This window comes from Lepeophtheirus salmonis, chromosome 5 (assembly GCF_016086655.4).
Source record: "Lepeophtheirus salmonis chromosome 5, UVic_Lsal_1.4, whole genome shotgun sequence".
NCBI classification, from domain to species: Eukaryota; Metazoa; Arthropoda; class Copepoda; order Siphonostomatoida; family Caligidae; genus Lepeophtheirus; species Lepeophtheirus salmonis.
Genome location: NC_052135.2, coordinates 62199053 through 62221738, shown reverse-complemented (window position 1 = coordinate 62221738; position 22686 = coordinate 62199053). Strand labels below are relative to the sequence as shown.

The 22686-nt window shown below is 30.5% G+C and overlaps 1 protein-coding gene across 4 annotated transcripts in view; it reads right to left on the bottom strand.

The window, feature by feature from the left end:
• Positions 1 to 19228, bottom strand: part of LOC121118261 (uncharacterized) — a 36747-nt gene extending 17519 nt beyond the window's left edge. Inside the window, exons 1-4 of one of the 4 annotated variants that reach the window (XM_040712823.2) lie at positions 19129 to 19228; positions 18209 to 18289; positions 16888 to 17691; positions 7344 to 7394 (exon numbers count right to left, since the gene is read on the bottom strand). In XM_040712823.2, the coding sequence (XP_040568757.1) occupies positions 7344 to 7394; positions 16888 to 17691; positions 18209 to 18281 (928 nt within the window). In that variant the 5' untranslated portion in view covers positions 18282 to 18289; positions 19129 to 19228. Of the gene's footprint in view, positions 1 to 7343; positions 7395 to 16887; positions 17692 to 18208; positions 18716 to 19128 lie in introns of those variants that run through there. The other 3 variants (XM_040712822.2, XM_040712821.2, XM_040712820.2) reach the window with 3 other exon arrangements.
• Between the last annotated feature and the right edge of the window lie 3458 nt (positions 19229 to 22686).

The following is a 22686-nucleotide window of genomic DNA, read 5'->3' as shown; positions in this document are numbered from 1 at the left end:
CTCCCGGAAGCTACATTAAAGATAAAAGGAGACAATTTAGCGTTACAGCTGGTCTCCAAATTTTTTTTTGTATATTGTCTAGTGGCTACAGAAATATATTTCGTGAAATTTTTAACTGCTCAGATTTCAAACTTCCACAAAGTTGACTCTCGTAGATATTCGTGTATTTTAGTTTTGTTGTTAAGAAAACTGTAATAATAAATATTCACTATGAAATTAAATGAATTGTTGTTTCTTTCTACATATTTTGTATGTAGTACATCAAACCAACATGAAATACAAACAAATATACATATATATACCTCATTCTGTTGAAGCAGATTCTAAATAGATGTACATTCATACCACACATACTCATTGTTGCTCAATTTATGTACTTTTTTCTTTCTTTATGACAATGAATATCCCTTAATCATTTCCTTAACCATATTTTAATATTTCTCTTATCTTTAAATTTTTTTTTTTTTTTTCATATCTTCTAGTAGCACTTTTAATTAAGATACTTTTTGAATACTAATGAGAACTCTCTTCGAGGATCTTATATGCCAAGGATAGAAAGAAGGAAAGAGTTATGGTGGATAAGTACTTGGATTTTTCATTTCCAGAGGAAAAATGTTCAAATTTTGGTATTTTAGGAAGTACCAAGATCCTATTCGTGAATATTTAATTAAGTAAAATTGGAGTATTAGTTTATGTATAGATGTATTTATTGAAGAATGAATGAAAAGTGTTGCCTAGTCCTACCCCTATATTATCAATTTCCATGTTCTTCATTTTAATCATTATTATTGATATTGCGCAGGGTTATTTTTTTAGATCAAGGAGGTCTCACTTTTTTGGAATTTTCTGACCTGATGTAACCCCAAATATAAAAACAGTTACATAGAAAAGCATGGGCTCAAAAGTCCCTGGCTTAACAAGTAAATACGTTTCTTTTGTTCAAAATTGACTTTTTTCAATTATTATTCTTTTTTATTAGCTTTAAAGAGTGAGATCCCGTAACTCTTTTCCAGACATGGTTTACCTTCAACAGTATTTTGCCCAATCAATAAGCATTGTAAAATCAACAAAAAAATGTTCTTGATTCATTCTTTTGGAAATAACAGTAGGAACGTCAAACTTAGCACAAAAACACACTAACAAAAGGACAGATTGTTATTAAATATTGATATAAGTCTTTTGAAGATTGGCACTAACTGAAAATGAGCTGAATTTAATAAAAATATCACCATCTATGCGTGAAGTCCGGGACTTTTCAGTGTATGCGTTAAGTGATAAACAAGCTAATTTTCGTAATAGCTTGAGGCTGTATACTTGTTAAATATACGACCCGACCCCCCGAACTAAAAGTTAAACTTGCTTACTTCAATATGACTATTTTTATACAAATTTACGACGTCTTATTTCTTATAGGTGCATTTTGTTCGTCTAGAGCCTCCAAGTCCAATTTTTTGGAATTTGTATTCCAATCCGATCTGCAACAAAACACAAAACAAAACAAAAACACACACTTAAGTAGTCTGTGATGAATGAGTTAATTTTTGCTATAACTATACGTTGTATAATTGTGAAATACATAGCCCGACCTGCAACCTAATAGTCTAATAGGGTCCTATTTTTTGTGATTCTGTAACCTGAACTAACCCACAATAAAAATACTTAAATAGTAAGTGATCAACGTGCTAATTTTTGCAACAATTTGGTGCTGTATCATTTTGAAATACGAAGCCTGAATCTGTTGTTCAAAAATGAACCTTCTCACATTTCTGTAATCTTTTTATAAAAATATAAGACATTTTATACTGCTTCAAAAGTACATATTATATTCAAAATACATTCTATTTTCTGGAGATATGGAAAAATATTTACGAATGATACATAATTAAGTGAAAATTATATAAAGGTATAAGTAATGATAATAATATTTTTACTGGAAATCCCTGGAAAACAAGGTCTCGAGAGGGAACATTACTTTTACAACTATCTGTAATTATAAACATTATAGTGGTTCTTAAATTGTTTTTTTATTAAAAGCAATTTTCAAAATGGAAAGAATAAAATATACTTATCCTTTTTAATTTAAAAAAACAAAATAATTTTTTTAGGGGGAAGTTATGTTAAACAAGATATTACCTCACAAACATTAATATAAAAAAAAATTAGAAAATCTTTTTTCAGTCTGCGAACAATATTTCGCCTTTTTTTACTCTAATTATTGTTTGAAACGTTAATAAGTTGAATTTGACTAATAGCTCGTGCTATGTTGATAACAATCTCCAACAATTATATCATAATGAGGGCATATTTGGTAAAAATTAATTCCCTAACTAACAAATAAATATGGGCTTTTTCAATTTCTTTTCGGTGGAAAGGCTGTAAAATACAATACAGATAAAACAACAAGTAAAACTTTGCAAGATTGGTTATTCATAAAAATAGCTATTTGCTATAAAATGCTCTATTTAGAGGTTATATTGACTATTTTAATGTAAAAATAAATTTTTTACATGTAATAATTTACAAGATTTAAAGCCGATGCACAACCTTGAAAAATTGATAGCTATAGCTAAAAATAAATATTTCTTCTTCTTCCTTTTTTTAAAGCAAAACATACATCTTTGACTATGATTCCTGAGCATTTTGGAAAAGATAATAATTTAAAAACCATTCTAATAAGTACAGAAATGCCCAACTAGAATATGTTAAGTATATATAAATAAAAACAATATTGTACCCATGAATATTTGTCAAAGTAACTTTACTTATAAAGAAAATATAATAGGTCAATGATATTATTCCAAATGTGGACAAAAGTATTTTTATTTGTTATACAGGGTTGACCTTACACATTTTATTTTTCTCAGTTTTTCAAAAGCAAAATTTAAACTAGAGGTTTTTTGAGAACATTTATTTGACAAAATCATCAAATAACTACTTGGCACAACTTTTATTAAATATGTGAGCCTCAGCTATAATAATTGCCTAAATCCCTTGCAGACCTTCACTATGTATTAAGACTCGACCTTGGCCCTCTCCTCCTTGATGGAAGCCTCTAAAGACTGCACACTCCTGTGAGGATTAACTCACAACCTCTCCTCCAGACGCCTCTCGATAGAGTAGTAAAAGAAATTTGCATCTGGAGAGGAGGGTAGCTAAATGATAAGATCCCAAAAGTTTTCTGAAAGTTGTCTTTCAGGAGGGCCTGGATCTTAGTGGAGCAATGATACTGGACTCCGTCGAAAAATACTAAAACTCGTCCCGAATTTTTGTTGGCCTTGAGAAAATTTAGAATCTTCTCTGCTCTTTCGAAATGTCTCAGCTTGTTCTGTTCAGAGATAAGATATTTTGTTGCCCTTCTACGTGGTTTTGTAGCAATGTCATCCCCGATTGAAAATAATAAAATTTGTACAACTAGATAAAATCAAATCTGTATTGTGTATATGTAGACAATGCTAACTTTTAACAGATCACTGACTCTTAAATATCAATTTTTACAATTGAATGTCCGTGAATGAAGCATACACGCGTAAACAAAATATTATTTACACCTTTCATTCTATAGCAAATGTATTTATTAGGTTACTTGCCCATATTTAACAGACATGGAAACATTTTTGAATAAAATTGCCTAAAGAAGTTTGTATCTAGTTACCTATTCGCCCTGTCACGATACCAATATTTTCGTCCCGATTCCGATACCAAAACTGATATCAATATTTTGGTACATTTAATACTTTTTTCGACTAAAAATATAAGATTATCCTGAGCATAAAAATGTGTGGATTCAAGACGGTGTTCCCTGCCATACGGCCTTGAAGACACAGAACTTCTGCAATGAGTACTTTGCTGACTTCTGGGACAAGCCCTGCTGGCCTTCTTCCAGTCCTGATCTCAATCCCTTCGACTTCAGTGTGTGGATCATCTTAGAGTGCAAGGTTGGGAAGACATCATACAGAGATATGCAGGAGCTTAAGGCCAGCATCATGAAGCAAGCAGTCTACATGTCCGCCAATTACATTGTGGCAAACTGTGATAAGTAACGGCCTCGTGTGGCTAGAGACGGCCATATTGAATAATTCTTGCCAAGATTGATTTCTAAAAGTTTTCCCAATAATATTTTTCGTTATACTTTTCTAATAAAAAGTGATTTAAGTTTTTGTTTTGCTTCTTGATCGCGGAAAATTTCCCTGTCAAACTCTGTAAAATACAATTTTTATTCTTGTTTTTGTTGATAAATGATAACTTTGTTAGAGGGATATGTTAAGAAATTTGAAGGGTTACGTCATTGATTTAATGACACTACATGTACTTGACACATCAACAATTTATTGCGGTAATGTTTTAAATGGGGCACTACTCCAGCACCACTATAATACAACTCAAAACTAATTTGTGAAATGTTTAACTACTATATTTAGCTATATGTTTTATTTAATAATGTCTCCTTTACAAGCAATAGAATCATCGACACTCCGACGAAAAGATTGGTAGCTTTTGACAGCAAACCCCCAGATCCGGTGGCGTACCAAGATATCAAGATGGCAGCTTGAACCAAATTTAAATTTGGATGAGAGGTGCGGGACATTATTCTCCAAGACACTTCAAATAGCAAAGGCCAAGGGGTTGAGTTCAGTGCTGGAGGAGAGTCATATGGTGACAGGCTAGAAGTCCACTGTCTTGTTGATCCATAAGTTTTGTTTCTTCTTGGCTGTATAACGTTAATGATATTTTAGGGAGTCCGGAGTTAGATGCCAACATGCTCTGTAGTCTACTTGGGACTGACACTGTTGCAGAGGAGATTGCACTCACATTTTCTTTGATGTTGTTGTTCCGACATTTTTATATTTAGAGGCATGGGATAAAAACAAAGATTGTTGATTATTGTTCGTTTGGTTACGTAATGAAACATTGTAATTAAATGCTACTGAAAGTTTTGAGTCCCCACTCTGCATTAATGTTACACTGAATAATTGTTACATGTTTATATATTTATAATTTAGAATGTAACTGATGTTGTCAAAATTGTTTTGAACACATATTATGGAATTAAATATTTAAGCAAACAAAGGTCAGAGTAGGAAGTAGCAAGACATTGTGGTTAAAGTAATTGTACATACCTAGAGAGATTCTCACTTTTATCTTTATACAATATGCGTATAAAATATGTAAGGAAATTTATATATGTGGAGATTACATTTGCTCAGTACCCAAACAAAAACATTTACTAATAAATGAGTTTATTAAATGACTCATTGTTCCCTCCAGCGAATACTGCCACATATGTAAGCAATGTTATAATTGGTATTGAAACTCATTACACAAAGAAGCTTTAAAATTTATACTTCCTTATCAAATTGTTCTACTTCACTTGAGGGACTGTATTTAGTTATAGGTGAACAAATGTGGTTTTTTTTTAACTGAAGGATCTGTGTAACTATTATATCGATATACATGGTTCATATTATTATTCAAATTGAAAAATTTCCTTTAAAACTCTTTATAAAATTTTATCTAATGGCTTTAAAAAGGAAGAAAAACTAATTTTCTTAGGAACAAATATTTTTATAGTTATAAAATTTTATTTTTAATGCCTGATCTAAGATGACTAAATTGAAATTTTAAAAGGTGGTGTCACATGAAATTGGTATCAGGACAAAAATCTCGAGACGAAATCCTTGTTCTCAGTGAGGATAGCTATTTTTGTCCTAAGGCTTTTTTTTATATCGGGAAGTTTTTTCCCTTGCATATCTTGGCTTTGGACATTTTGTCCATCAGGAGGGGGGGCTCATTTAATAATCTTGAGACACATTTCATAATCACATTTTTTGATAAGTTCAGTAAGATTCATTAAAATGTTCCAATCAATTAACTTAAAGCTTAGGTTATCCGCTTGTATTTGACATTCTGGTCTGAGTTATTCAAAAGTTCCTGACCATTGCTCCTGATGGAGTTTTTGCAGTTACTGTGAAATAAGGAGATTTCAATGATCTTGTAAAACTTTTTTTAGGGTCATGCCGAGAGTAGAGTGTTCCACCTTCGTCTTCTTGGCTTACTCGGCGAACTACATGGCTGGGTTTTTATCAAAAACCTTACCTAACTTTTTGGGCTTCAACTTGGTGGATCTATCACTGAGAATCTATGATTTCAGTTAATTAAACGAGTTTTTATTTAACTCACTAAAATTATCAAAAAAATGGAATTGGAAAATGGCCTCAATACTTTTTCCAGTGCCGGTATGTAGATTGTACATTTTGTATTTTTGTTTTATTTCAATGCTTTATAAAAAGGGTTACAATAATTCAATTTAAGCCCAGTATGCTCCGTTCTGTTCGATAACTTTTTGCCAACAAGAATCTAACTTCATAATGCCCTTCTCGTAGAAGCCCTTGTTCCTATTGGCAAAAACTCGGACAATCAATTTTCACAGGCCAAATTTGTAACTCCAAGCGAGTTGGCCAAAACCAGGAACAGGTGGAAGTAACTTGGTGCCAGGTACCGACTGAAGGGTAAATACATACTAACTTCCCGTAGGTGCTCCCAGAGATTCTGGCATCAACAAAAATGTATAGCGCCTGGCTTTTTCTTGATGATATCTTGTTCTATCTTATTCACCAAACTGACCACTTCTGTTCTAATACATGCTTCAAACGGTCGAAAAAAATCACAATGGAGGGCCGCATTGTTGTAAAAATTAATTTTTTTAATTTAAAAAAGAAAAGAAAAAAAATTCACTACCACTGTTATGCAACACAAACCGCAAGATTATTGGCCCTGTATACGTTCCAAATTTTCTTGTTCGCTTATGCCGCGTTTTACCCTTTCAGGTAGCTAAAATGTAAAGTATAGCATATTTTTACCTTTTAGACTTCCATACTCTACGCACGGATATTCACGATTTAAATGACCGTAGCGCAATACAGTTCAGGAAGTGTTTGTAGTACACACTCATACCTTTACAACATCGTATCGTATGATCCGATGTGATTAATAACAAAGAAAATATACTTAGTTTAAAGAAGACTAGAAATACGAAATTACTTTTCTCCCAACCTAATATATATGAACAACAAATTATATGAACAAAAAATTGTATTTTAACAATTTAAATATGAAGGATAAAAGTATTTTTGTTGCATGACGAAAATAAGTATATTTTATTTTTTTTGCTTAGATCGTGTCAGATATAGACACATGATAGCGTATAATTTGCATATTATTCCTATAAAAAAGCTATTTTACAATTTCTTTTGTCCTATTTATCAGGTCACGTTTATTTCATAAAAATCATTCAAGATCATGAAAATTTGTGTTGATTAAAATGAGGTAAAAATTACTCGACTTACCTCTTTTGCTTTCATCTTCAAATCTATTAGCTCCAGTTCTTCCTTGTCTTGCTGTAATTTTTGAATAAAAAAATAATTAGAATGCTGATTAATTGATGTAGCTAATATAATATAACGCAAACAAATTGATATTAGATAATGTAAACACTATTCATCAAAATAAAAAAACACATTTATTATAAATTTAATGGATATTTTTTATTCGAAGAACAAATTTACTCATAAATATTTCACAATATAACCTTCTAAACATCAAAAATTAATCTTTATTGTTTTTTCATTTTGTTGATTTTGGTATTACACTTATTATTGTTCTGACACGATATAAACTTTATTGCATCTCTAACCAAAATAAGATACAAAAAAAATTCCAAAATCAGTTGCTCGTAAGTCAATTCTTCTTAACTATCATAAGGGGGGAGTGTTAATTCATGGAAAAGAACAAATTAAATTTTAGCCCAATTTTTCGGATTCAAAAGGAACCGCCAAGACCGTATATTCATTTTGATTCGATAGGTAAGTAAAGGGGGGTTGGCTTGATTTTTTTTCCAGAGTGCTCTGATTATTTGATTGTTCTGGATCGTTCGACCATCCGAGGTATTTCGTTGGGCTACAATTTTTTTTCTTCAAAATGAAAAATTAGAATTCTATTCCTATGTGTCATTTTGTGAAAATGAACATTATTGAAGATTATGAAATTCAACAATGACATTTTCGAGTGTTTTCTTATTACATTGAAAAAGGATTTTAAAAAATAAGCATTCATGGGTGAAAAAGTAAGTTTGGGAATAGGGGTTGAGAGGGTGGCTGGATTTTTTTTCCAGAGTACTCAAAAGATTCTTTTGTATCGGAAAAGTTTGTGCTAAAATCGAATTTGATTTGACCCTTCTATCATTCATTTAATGGAAGAGCGAAAAAAACTCAAAAATCTAATAATTTTTATTACTTTGTCGATATTCCAAAATGAGGAGATAATCGGCAAGTTCAGGTGTGGTAAAAATAAATCCATTATTTTGAATTATTTAAAAAAATTAATCAATATTTATCTCCTAACCAATAAAAATATTGCTTACTCGTTGTACTCAACGATTTTCATTATTTTATCCATATTTTTGACAATTGGCTTTCCAATCTTTAATTCAAAAATGACCAAAATTACTGGAACGAAATCAACAATACCAAAATAATCGGCTGCTACAGTATCAAGACTATAAAAACTACTCCCATTTTTGACCGTGAGTCTTGCATGTTCGCTTCTATCCAAAACCGGTAAAACATGGCATATTTTCTTTTTTGCAGAAGCCCATTTCTGACGAGTTCTCAAACAATTCTGAGTAAAAAAATCACAAAACTCTCTAAAAAGTTTTTAGAACGAAATCTTATCCTTCTACCGCTGCGTCAGCTGCTCGCACTAGTACAACGCAAGATGCACATTCTTAAAGCCATCTAAATAAAAAATTATGGATTAATATTTGTTAAAGATACGTAAGCTGCTCTATATATTTCTGGCCTAATAATGAAAATAATAATATTTATCATCAAAAATGGCACTATTGTTTTTGAAAGTACTCTCCAGCATGATTTATACACTTTTTCAAGCACTCAAACCCATTGTCGAAGCTCTTATTGCACTCCGATTGAGATACTTCCAAAACATGGTTTTTAAATGCTTCAACAGCATTTTTTGGCGAAGAAAATTGTTTCGTTGCCCTCACATTTTTTTCATGATGTGCAGGAATAAAAAGAAGTCATTGGTGCCAAGCCAGGGTTATACTGTGGATGAACTATCAATTCCACTTTTTTTGGCCGGTCAAAAAGGGGCTGATTTGAGCTGATGTGCGGGAGCTGGCATTGTCATTGAAAATAATGATTCGTCTTTTTTGTTCGTTTTTCGAATTTCTCGGAAGACTTCAGGCCAACAAATTTACCACTCCTAATTGACCGTGCTACGACGAAACAGTCGCCAACACACTTTTACATGTATATTCATATGTATAAGCCATATAAATGTATTGGTTAGCTAACAAGTTCAATAATTTTTAGTTCATTAAAATAGGTGTAGAAATTGGCCTTATATTTATTTTTTTACTAGTCTTCTTGAATAACTCTTTATGCCTTGTTTGAGTGTTGTTCCTACTTATATAGATAAGCCTTAATTATATTTGACAGATTTTTCTAATAAGTTATAAGACAAATTTTAGCAATTTTAAGGGTTATAATTTTCGAAATAATTTACGTAATTCGTTTATAAGATGAACTGTCGATCAATATAGTTTCCTTACACGTCATAATATTAATAATGAATATTAGGAAGATTATGCGACTTCTCCCAAAGCCAGAACATGCCCCGCTAATCTAACCTTTAGAAATCAACTTCTAGAAAGAGTAACATCAATGACTATAAATAAAAAAGATATATCATTTTTTGTTGGATAAATAAATATCCACGGCCTATGAATGAAGTAACTTTTCATCAATAAATTACTAAAACAACATAGAAGAAGTCAATTTATACAGTGTTGATCTTTTCTAGTGGTAAACATTTTATATTTTAAATCTTGAATGCCATTGGTGCAACATCACGGAAAAGGACAACAAGACATCTTCTGCAAGCAAGCTGAGACGTTTGGAAGGAGCAAAGACGATTATAAATTTTTCAAGATCATCAAAATTTTTTCAAAGTCTTGCTTTTTTGTGATTAAAATTTTTCACTGTTGATGCCACTATGAAAAAGCAAAACAGAAACTATGTCACAACTGAACATCCAGAGAATGATTCAGTTTCAGTGAGATATGTCTTAACAAAAAAAAAAAAATCCAGCTGGAACAATGACCTTGGGGGTTGTTGAGTCTGCCCTCCCATTTTTGTGGAAACAAAGGAGCAGCTCAATGCAGATACTTAAATTGAACTTCTGGATCAATCTACTAAATTTCGTTGAAAAAATCCGGAGCTTTCACTCAAGACACTTTTTAAACAGCATATAACCACATAAACATTGACTTTTTTTATGGAAAACTTAGTATGCTAACACAATTGACCTTGATAAAGACCCTGACAATTTAAAAAAGGACCTGCGGTCCACCAATATCAACATTTGACCTCCAATTGAGTTCTTAGATATTATATGTATTTGATTTCAACTACGATTTTCAATTTCGCTATTCATGTATCAACCATACAAAGATTATTCATTTTTTGCATTATCTTCAAAACATACCTATATTGTAAATTCCTCTTTTTTTTGGTTGGTAGCAACCTGTATAATTTAATTATATAATCTACAGCCACCACCAAATTTCAACTTGTAAACAATGAAGCTGTAATAGTACGTTTATTGTATCATGATACAATATTGGGGTATTGATTAATATTTTGAAGAATTTCATGATATATCAATACTTCATACTCCCACAATTCTGCACAAATATTGAAAGATATTGAAGTACCATTCAATACGCTGGTCCAACAATTTCTTAGCGTAACAATTTTTTTATTGTCTATTTATATATCGGATATAATTATTAGGTGAGGAAGTATTGATTCAAATTATTGGGATTACTTCAATGGGAAGGGGAGGACAGGGGAAGAGTTGGAACTGTGTGTCAAGACATTTACTTTATGACGAATTAAATGGACTTTTCCAAAGGAGCATTTGGATGTATCATTCATGGATCTGCATCCACTCATCCTTTGTCTTCCATGTAATTCATATTTCCCGTAGGGATATCCATGCCAGTTGGAACATGCCTTCTCATTATAGATGACAATTATAAAGTTTTTTTATTGAGTCCAATTTCTCATTACTCTAAGTCCAATCCATATACTATTATGTCCGATACGGATTTGCATTTTACAGATCCCGAATAATTTTGTACTTAGCTAATGAAAAAGCGTCGTGGATGAAAAACGTATCCATTATTATGATCAATTCTGTTTCATTTATTAAGAGTAGACTTTGTATAGATAATAATTAAAAACCTAATAATACTCGATGTATTAGATTTTAAAAATATCAAAAACAACTATAATAATGCTAAATTATATCTATGGTATATACATATAAACGTATGTCCTTCAATCACTGCTGAACGAATGGATGGATTTTATGGGAGTTTTTCGTGTAGGTTTTTATGGCTCCAGAAAATGTTGTGGTCATAATTTTTTGGATCCTTGGATCCATGGAGGCCTTTAAATGACATTTTTAGCACAAATGGGTCCATTGATGCTCAGAGAAGCGCCAGTAGAAGAACTTAACCTACTTCAGGGATCAACAGTCCATAACCCTTTGGGGAAGGGGGGGGGGTATATTCTAGCATATTTAAAAGGGTTCTTAGTGATTAGGAAGAGGGTGGTGGTGCAGTTTAACCAAGGTACTGGGTGTATTTTGGAATACTAGGAAGATTCCTTGGTGCTAAGGAAAGGGGTGACAGAGAAATTTAACCAGCCTCAGGGATCAGTAGCTCCTATACACAACCCGAGGGCGGGGATATATTTTTGAATATTAGAAGTGTTCCTTGGGGCCTAGAAACACGGCAGCAGTAGAGGTTAAACTGTATTTCGGCCCAGTGGAGAAATTTAACTTACATCAGAGTTAGCTGGGTCATAAATAATTACGTCACATCAAAATGTCCATGTCTTCACTTATTTTCAATTATTCCTTGTACCGGTTTGAATCTGTATCGATATTCTCAAATAATATCAATAACTATATTTATTATTGGGTGCAAGGAAAACTTCACTGAAGCCAATTGCCTAGGAGAAAATTGCCACGGAGGAAAATTACCAGTTAGGAAAATTGCCCTTATACATTTTTGTACTTTAGAGATTTATCATATTATTTGCATCTAGTTTAGATCTTTAAAAATTATTGTATTATTTTATGTAGCAATTGATAAAGTAGAAATATATTTGTTTAAACAAAAATATGAAAATTAAAATTTTATTATATTTACCATTTACTCTCAGGACTAGATTAATTATTTCCAATAGAAATCCGTAAAGTCCCTTTTTAGCTGATAAACAAAAAAGTTTATCCGTTTATTTTTGTATATGGATCATTCCAATGTCCAAAGATACATCACAAATAAAATATTTATTCGATAAATAAGAAATATTAAAACGTCAAAATGGAATGAAAGTATTCATAAATAGATAGTAACTAAAATGAAGGTTGTAACTGAATATATGTAGGGTTGCACATTAAGTGGCGTAGATATTGGGGCGATTTAAATATCTCTTTCTGTCCTCAGAGTTAAACAGAGCAAAATATTTAATTTTTATTTATTAAATATTCCTTCAATTTCATTTATTAAATTACTTAATTAAGTTATTAAATACAAATTAAAATTTCATAATCAGACGGTAGAAATTTTTGCTAGTTATGGACCATTCTCTTTAGTCGACCATTTTAATTATTTCTATGTTTAAATGCAAAATTTATACGTTGTCATATTGAGTCTTTTTGCCACTGAAAGGAAATTTATTTCCTAAAAGATGGAGTCTGTGACGTCACGTTCATACCTTCTTTTTAAGGTTTTTGACTCATAATTTAAAAAAAGACATTTCAATGTATTGTACAATTTACATACTATCACGTTAGCACTTTACATAATTACATGTTTCAACTAATTAATGCATAAGAATAAGTTGCCATAAACTGAAAAGGCTTTCAATATAATTATAATTTGTCAACAGATGTTAAATCAAGTCATAAATTCAATTAACCAAACAGATTTGTAATTAGATTTTTAAAAGTAAAATAAATATTTACTGACCACCAGGGAGTTGGTTTATTGTTATATATAAATATATAATAAAAATTATGTAACCGCAATCCAAATTTACTAGGCATCCTACGATGAGAATTTTTTTTTTTTATTGAGTTTTTTTCCATCCATGCAAGTAATAAAATGGGTCTCTTCAGTTGTCTGAATGTGGGAGGACTTACCATTAACCTAGACACATAAGTACATACAGTGTGAATAGCTTAAGTTAAGTGATTTTAAATAAATACATATATGAACAGTGATCAATTATTTTTATTACTCACTTTTCCTAATTTATCTTTTTAGTTTTTCTATCTTATCTTGTTCATATGGTACACTTAATGGATTCAGAACTAGTAATGTAGAACTGTTGTATTAATTAACCATTTTGTTGATTAAACTTTTATTTAAAATAAAATTTTAAAACAAAGTAGCGAGACGCATCTTTAAGAAGTATATCCCGTAGAATCTTCCACGCAAGATGTCGCTTTTCAAGAAATTATTGATGATTTATCCAACTTTTACTTCCTTTTTGAGGAATTTACTTTGTTTATTCTGTCCAAGGGATGAATTCATAATTATTTATCACGGCGTTAACTCGCTAACAGAAAAATATCCTATTTATTTTGATATCAGCTGTCGATTCCCTCTTCCCCTTGATACATCATGGCTATTTCATATTTTATTATTTTTGTAAATACTCAAAGTAATAAGTCATTCTATACTTAAGCTCTGTTTTCAGAAGAACAGGAATACAAGTTCTGTTGATCCCTCATCGTTTATATAATATATATTTTGTAGGGAGGTTACAAAAGAGGGAATAGTGTTCTAATGTTTTTTCTCTCCCACGTATTAAGTTGCTCCAACAGCTGATCGATAATAAGTTTTGTGACGCATACAACCCCATAAATAGGTACATCTTTTAAATCATAAATTTGATAACTTTTTCATAAAGACATTAGAAAATATTTTCCCAAATAATGTTCTAAAGGTTTTTAACTATATTACAAAAATTCAACTATATATACAAAAATTTAAGATGATGTGGAAATATACAGTTTCATTTTATAACTTAAAATTAACTCCGACTTGACTTCAATGCTTCGAGCTACAAATGACCCTTCTAATTAATAGATATTTTTTTTTAACCAAAGAAAGCTTGAACATATTTCTATTCATTAATGAAAAAATATATAAGACTTGATTGACAGAATCAATTTTTATGAGATGAAGTAGTTTGTAGCCGGTATTGAATAGAGGATGTAATGAACTGCGGATTTCCATTTGGGCAAAAAATCTCCATTTCCAGTTGACAGAGAAAAAAATTTAAAAACATCTAAGGAAGATGGAATATTTTTCTATTCATTAGTGAAAAAATATGAAAATTGAATGATAGGATCAGTTTTTATGAGATGAAAAAGTTTATTGTCGCTAATAAATAATAAGACTATTTCTTTATCTTCAAATTGGCTCCGACATTTTTGGGCAAATTAATAAAAAAAAATTTTAAACCTAAGAGAGCTGGAACATTTTTCTATTTATTTGTGGAAAAAATATAAAATTGATAGACAGAATCAGTTTTTATGAGATGAACAAATTTGTAGGGTCTAATAAATTATAAGAGGAATGTCATGTTTGTGTTATGTTAATTCCTTTCCGGTGACTGAACCTCGTATAATCAGATCTAAGAAAGCGTAGATTTCGTGATTCAAACAGAGACAGTCCTAAATGTAAAAGGACATAATTTGAGTGAGATAATAATTAACAAACTCCGTGTGTCATATTTATTACACCAGTCTTAAGAAAAACATTTGTTAGTATTTGTATTATTCAAGGAGAATACAGATTTAATTTTCGACAACAAATATCTGGGTTTTTTTTCAGTGAATAGCCAATTGATTTTAATAATTGCAGTATTTATGTGAAGAACACTCCATTTACAATGTAAGAGATACTTTTCAAAGTCATATTTGACTTTTTTTCAGAGTGTGTAACATACCTAAATAGTGGCTATTTTATTATTTCTATGAAGAAATTTTGGGTATTTCTTTATTGAAATTATATAATAACTAATCATAGCTACTCGTTTACTAAAACATTACTAATCAATATTATAAGACAATATCGAACAAAATACCATATAGATTTTAATAATATGTAATTAATTTTCGGAAGAAAGGTTGTGTGATATAATCAAAGTAAGGCCATATTATGTAGTAATATTTAAGTATACTAGACGCCCCTAGCGGACATAAAAAGTATCACAACGTCAATACCTTGCACAATAGTTGATCAAGTGGTGCTTGTTTCTGCTACTTTGTTTAAAGACTATGATTTAAATTCTAATTCTATACTTATTAATTTTAAGGGTGTCTGCAGGGAGTGGGCTGGGAGTTTGTAGAAAATTAAGAAATTTTTGCTTTTTACTATAATTTTTTGGTCTAGATGAAATTTTTTTATGTGAAAATAGAATAAAAAAATTTTTCAAAAAATTTTATTTTTTGTGAACAGCTCTGAATTTTTGATTTTTCTTGCCAAAAAAATAAAAATTTCTATTCATAGCTATGAATTTTTTCCAAAAAATTAAATATTACAATTTTTTTGTCATAAACTGTGGATTTTTGGAATTTTTTCGGAATAATTTAATATTCAAAAATAAATTTTTGGTACTTTTTTCCAAAAAAACTTAATTTTTCAATTTTTTTCCAAAGAAATTAAGTTTTTGTATGCAACTGTGGATTATTTAATATTTTAATTTTTTTTTTGAAAAAAATTAATATTTGAAATTTTTTTCCATAAATTGAATTTTGAATTTTTCTTGTGAATAGTTATGCATTTCTAAATTTTTTTTCTAAGAATGTTAATTTTTTGATATTGTTCCAAAAAAATTCCATAAAAAAAATATAGTTCTGCAGACGCCGCTGAATTTAGTACTATATTTCTGTCGAGGATCTATTTGATTTAAAAAACATTGTTCCATATATGTTTACTGTTATGTAATCTATCTCAAACATTAAAGTAAAATTTTTATCGATCTCATATAGAATGAAAACTTCGTAAGACGTCATGACATGAATGTTTTTATATGATTTTAAATAGGAAATCATAATGGACGTTATTACAAAGGCATTCCAAATTAAAAAAAAACAAACAGTGATTTTCATTATTTACTTTTTGGAAAAAAAATGTTGATTTGTATTTGAAGTAGCTGACTCTACGTATTTATGAATTTATAAGAGTATCAATAAAGTTTGCTTAACAGAAACAATGCTTTAAACCAAATGGTAAGACGAAGACTACGTGATCAATATTTCTTCAAATATAGTTTGCTAGGAATGAGCTAAAGCATATTTTCAGCACTCTGGAAAAACAGATCAATTATTGTTTTCTATTTCTTTGTAAAAAAAAAATTGCAACATATTTAAAAAAGGCCTTTGTAATAGATAATTCTCATTTGTTTGAGGTCGAGTACGTCTAATACTATTTTTCGCTACACTTACTCACTTTATACATATACTAAAAGAAGACTAAAAAATAAATAACTCCAACTTTTCTGGGCTAATTACTGACAATCAAAATGAACCGAGCAATTTCCTTATTGGAATACAGCCAACACTAATGATATAAATTATAATTAAAATAGCTAGGAGATTTAATTAAGTATATGTTTAGTCTGTTCATAAAAAAAGTAGGTATATTAATTAGTAAGGAGGAGTATCAAGATTTGTATATTATTACAAAAAAATATTTTTAGAAATAAATCAAAAGTAGCACCTTACCTTTAAACCTCCTGTATTTGTGAGACACACGCTGTATCAGAATGGAAGACCCCTCCTGGATTGGAGGATTGACTGGTGGGGGTGGGAGGACCATCGATCGAAATGAATTGACATCGTTTTGAGCTGTACCCATAGGGCTTATAGGTCCATTGATAATATCTCCGTTGGAAGAAGCCCCAACTCCTAGATCTGGGGCATAGTAAGTCCACGTGACATTTAGGGGCTCTGTATTGGTTGTTTCAGCAATATTCAGATCTGCATATGTTTTTAGAGCGTTGGAATTTATATTATCTTTGGTGGCTATGTTGTTGTTTGAATGTGAGTCACAAGGGTCCATATTCTCCATTTTAATTTTATGAAGTGTCGGCTCTAAACGTGTTGTACAACTATTATTTGTCCTTGATTGCGAAGAACCCTTTTCATTGCCATGTGAGCTATTGCTAGAGTTGTCTGTGTCATTACGGTGGGTATTACCGGTGTTATTTTTATTATTGGTTTTTGAGGAGTTTTCATTGTCTACGTTCATGACGAGACGAGAAAAGCTTGGGAGTCGTTTTTCTTCCTCTCGTTCTCCTGAAATTGTGACAGGATAGCAAATAACATTGCCATTCTCTTCACTCGTTTCAATTACTGGACCAATCCCTGGAATCTCCTTGAGCTGACCCCGTCCAGATGGAATAAACGTGAGTTCGATCGAGTCATTCGATAAACTGCTATGATGGAGTGAGTTCGATATATCTTCTGGGGATACTGATGCATTTGGTCCATTATTCTCCCTTGCGACTCCAATATTGTCCCACAATTCTATAAAGAATTAATTAGGAATATCAGGTCGGTTATTTCAAGAAAGCTAAAAGCCATACATTTATAAGTGAAGATAAATTGATGGAAAGTTCTTTACATTTTTATACATGAATAAAAATAAATTGCTTTCTGAAAGAATGAGCAGGAACCTAGGTCATAGGAAGTATATGAAAAATGATGGTTACTTCATTCGAAACAAAACTAAAGAACTACAAAAAGCGACTTGATCCGTGTGTATGCTAATTTTTTTGTATGGATATGAATAAAAGTGTTACATCCATTGGAGAAAAATGGAGAGATTGTACATAATGTCGTTAAATTAGAGCCGATCATGTAACAGTGTTTATGTACATTTGAACATATCTATCTTTATATTTACAACATATGGCCTACTCTTTTTTTTAAACTCTCACTGTGTAGCTCCATATCTGAAAGTAGGCTTCTACAATTAAAAAGCTTGAATGCTTTCCCCAACTTTTTTTAAATAATTATTTAGATCTTTTTATAATCGTCTTACCTTGTGTAGATGGTGGAGGCGAACAGGACGTCTCAATGGCCATTTGGGGAGAGGAAGAAGATGGCGAGGACATCCTATTGGCTGCAAAGAAAAACATTGTCACTTTAATGTTTAACTGTTTATAGATCGACACTCACTCCTCACTCAATCACTCGCACAAGCAAACAAACAAAAAAAAACGACCTCTCCACACTTACACAAGATCTGTAAATATGTGCTTCTAGCCTCGAAGGCTTTTTAACGTAATATAATAGTTGAATATATAGGTATATGTACGTAGGTATAGTCGTATCTAGTATGTATGCTAGAAAATGATGTAATTATGTTACAGGGGATCAAAGTATATTTTTTTTCTATCTTTTACACGTCGTTGTATGATCTATGTTATTTATTTTTATTTGATGACACCTGTGTTTGAATTCCGGCCAATTGGGTTGTAAAGAGGACTTGGGGAAGAGGGGGAACTTGTTGATGTATATCAAGTTCTTTTTATTTTGTTTTCCACTCTCTCTCTTTCTCTCCTTGTACACTTATAAATGTATGTCTTTCTAAAATATGTACCTATGTACGTTAAAAAGAGCCCGGAACAAGAGAAAGAGAGGGAGAGAGAAAGACAGAGAAGTAGGGAGGGGAGTAGGATAAATGAGAGCTTGTATAGGTCAATAAATAATATAATGTTTGTCAAATGCCTTTTAAAAGAGAGGGCTCGACTAGAGCCATAGATGTATAGACAGCTATTGAGGAATAATGAAAAAATCAACGTGGACAATTGTTTCCATTTTTATATGCTGACATCAATTGACAAAGTATGAAATGAATACAACGAAAAATGAATTTTAATAACATTTACTTATAGGTATTATTTCAAACAGGGAAGTTTGATATAATTTATTCATAAATAGTAATATATCAAAGCATACCTAAATGTTATTCTTGAGTGCACCAACCAGGTGCAACGTTGAAATCTGAACAATCAATACTTATAACTTTAACGAGATATATTTCCGTAGCAGCTAGACATATACAAAAAATATTTGGAGAGAAGCTGTAACGCTATATTGTCTCCTCTAATTTTCCCCTCTGACGTACAAGAAATAGCCTCAATACGCCTATTGAAGGCTAAGTACGTCTTTCTTACTTATTCTTTGGACATATCGCCCCAGTATTTGTTTACTGTGGCCTTCATATCCATAATGTTTTTGTTTCTAAAGGTATACGTCCAGAGGGTTAGTGTAAGATGAATATGGTATCAATATTTCTTTTGACCAAAGTTATGTTATTACTCCACTATCTTTGAGCAGCAATGTCTGTGCAGGAAGGAGCACCGTCTTGCTGCAAGACCACATTATCATCCGGGAAGTTAGCCCACGCCCAGGGGAGGAAGTGAGTCCTCAGATTTTATTTCCTGCTTCAAAAAGTGCGCATATCTTTACGCGAGTGTCACGTTTAGACGCCATTTTCTTGATAATTTTAACAAAGATAAACTAATAAACATTTTTCTCAGTGCTATGAAATATTTAACGTGCCAACTTTATTTATACCTGTCTCAGAAAAATCATCAGAATATCTAAATTTGCTAATAAATTAGTGTTCAGATTTCAGCTTTGTACACGGTTTGTATATTAGGGTAAGGCTAATGTTAATTATTTGAGATTTGACACTTTTGTATAGATATGGACGTAATAAAAATTATAAACATAAAAAAATTGTTCTTACATGAAGTAAAAATACGGACTTATAATTTAAAATATACATTAAAAAAACTGATTAAGTAACTACTGGAATTTTTTGAAATTATCTTCCATTTTGGGGTAATAAATGGTCTCAGAAAAATTACTACACATTGTACCTTAATCTAACATATTCGTACATTTTAATAAAACAATTATTAGGGTCAATTGAAATACAAAAATAAAAAATTTAAAGTACTATGTCACTTTTTCCAAAATTTTATTTACTTTGTGCTCAATCTTTTTATTTTATTAGGTTTATCTACAGTAACAAAAAAAGGTTCAGCCGTCCAAATTTGAGAATTTTTTACTCATCCTAATGTTCATAACAGTTGTCTGAAAGTTGTGACTTGTACAACTAGCAACAAAAAAAATATATGACATATTTTAAGTGAAAAAATTACATAATTTGTAATCAATATAATGTAACGATTGCATTTACATTAGGTGCTCACTATTATGTTGATGGTATAATATTGATACGATTATTAATTGGGCATCAATCTGTGGCACATGAAAGGATTTAAGTGTCCATTATTTATAGATCAAAATAAAATATAATAAATGCATATTGTAGTATATAACCATTTATCAAACCCCCGCATTTTAAACGTCATATTAAACAAAATACTATAGTTTGTTCAAATTAAAAACTTTATTGTATAATTTCTACAAGTCATCGGTCTGTGAATGTGAACTAAAATCTAATTTGGAACAATACCATTGACTGTTATTTGAACAGTGGGCTTAAAATCTTTTGGATTTCATATCAAAATGAATTGTCAATGTAAAATGTCCTCTGAAGTCATTAAAGGGATGTTTCCTTATTAAGAAATAATAATTAATGTCATCAACAGTTCATTAAAATATCGGTAGAGGCCAGAATTATAAGTGAAACCAAATTTAATTGATTTTTTATGAGGCCGTTTCCGATCGATGTCTGACGGTATCGGTTGAAAAAAATCAATATAACGTGTTGGGATTGGTCCAAGATTTTGGACTGAATCACAAAACTAAAATTTATGATAATTTTGTATATATTTACTGCCCAAAAAACTTTCTTCAACAACTTCACATACTTACAAATTGTTTATTCAATATGTGTAATGTATTATATATTTATGTTGTGTTCAAATTAAAACTTATCTTAGCAAATTGAACAAGTTCATCCAAAAAATGAGGTGAATAGTTATAAATGAAGAGCTTAAAGTACTTTTAATCAAGATAATTTAATTATTTATCAGATGCTCAATAAACTAATAATGAATTTTTTAAACTTTTTAATTGTAAATACTAATTGATGAGTATATGTTGCAACCAAAAATAAAATTAATAATTAATTTGAAATAAGGGATTTACAATTAATTTGTAATGAGGACTCTGCAATAATTAAGTTTCCCATTAAGTGAAATTGAAAATTACTAATTAATAAGACTATGTGGCACATTACAAAAGGCCATTGTTATTGTACTCGTAAATACATATCAAATAAATGGTAGTTGTAAATCGCAATTAAATAAAAGTATAAGTTAATAGTTGCTAATTGAAATGACTGATGTTGTAAGTAAAAGAAATTTAGAAATTGTAATTTATACAAGCTGCTTATACAGCTGACCACCCTCAAGAACCAAACATATTAATCTACCAACGATTAAAAATGTACGATAGTCAAACAATTAACATTGCCTTTTCATAAGAAAAAAAATGGTAATGCGTACTACTAATCCAGTTTTTTTTTCATCAAAGAATATTTTAGGCTTAAATACAAATTTATGACTAAGTAAGTAAACTCGTTAAGGATTTAAAAAATAGGTACATATACATAGAAACAAATATACATATGTACATCTCTTTCACAGGTGTTTCATTCAATAATAATAACACCATTTTTCTCTCTGAAAATAAAAAAATTCAGTTATGTATTTTTTTTTTGCACTATACTCGTACACAGACTTCACCTATACGCGTTTACTTTGTACAGTATTGACTTAATAAACGAAAAAAAAAAAGAAGAAGAAGAATATAACCGCACACCTGTAGTCCTCCATATTGATATTAATATTATTTTTTTGTTAGACAGTCGTTCCTTTTTTTTTTTTTTTATTATCGTTATTAAATAGACATATTTGTTGGTTCTAAACCATTTTAATAAATAGAATTAAATGAGTATCATAAACTTAATTTTATTAGTCATGTATGTATATAAAGAATACTATAAAAATCAAAATATTTTTTGTCAATTTTATATTACCTAATAGGGGCAAAATTAATCTTCCGAGCAGGGTCGTTACTAAAAATTGTTACAATATTGACATAATGTTTTTAAAAATACTTTTTTTTTTAAAATTATTTGACAAAAAATCTTTTTAGCTCCCAATAACAAATCCATGAGTATGGCTCTGAAAAAGAAGGCTAAAATTAGAATACAAATATCAGAGGTGTATAAAATATGTCCTAGAGAGCGGGAATGGTTTTTTCAAGCTGTCAATCTATATAAGTTCTTTTATATTCCAAAGCTGCTATATTTATTATTTAATTCTTAAGACATAAGATCAAAGTATAATGTAATGCCAAATGCGTGTGTTCATGAAAGACGGAGTGTAACAATGGGAGTTTGCTTTGGAGTTATAAGTGTAAATCCTGTGTTGGACTCGGAGTCCAATTGAAGATAAACAACATAGAGTGAAGATGTGAAAAAGAAGTTATCCAAATAGGGGACCGTAGCGGACCAAATCATTCAAATTGTAG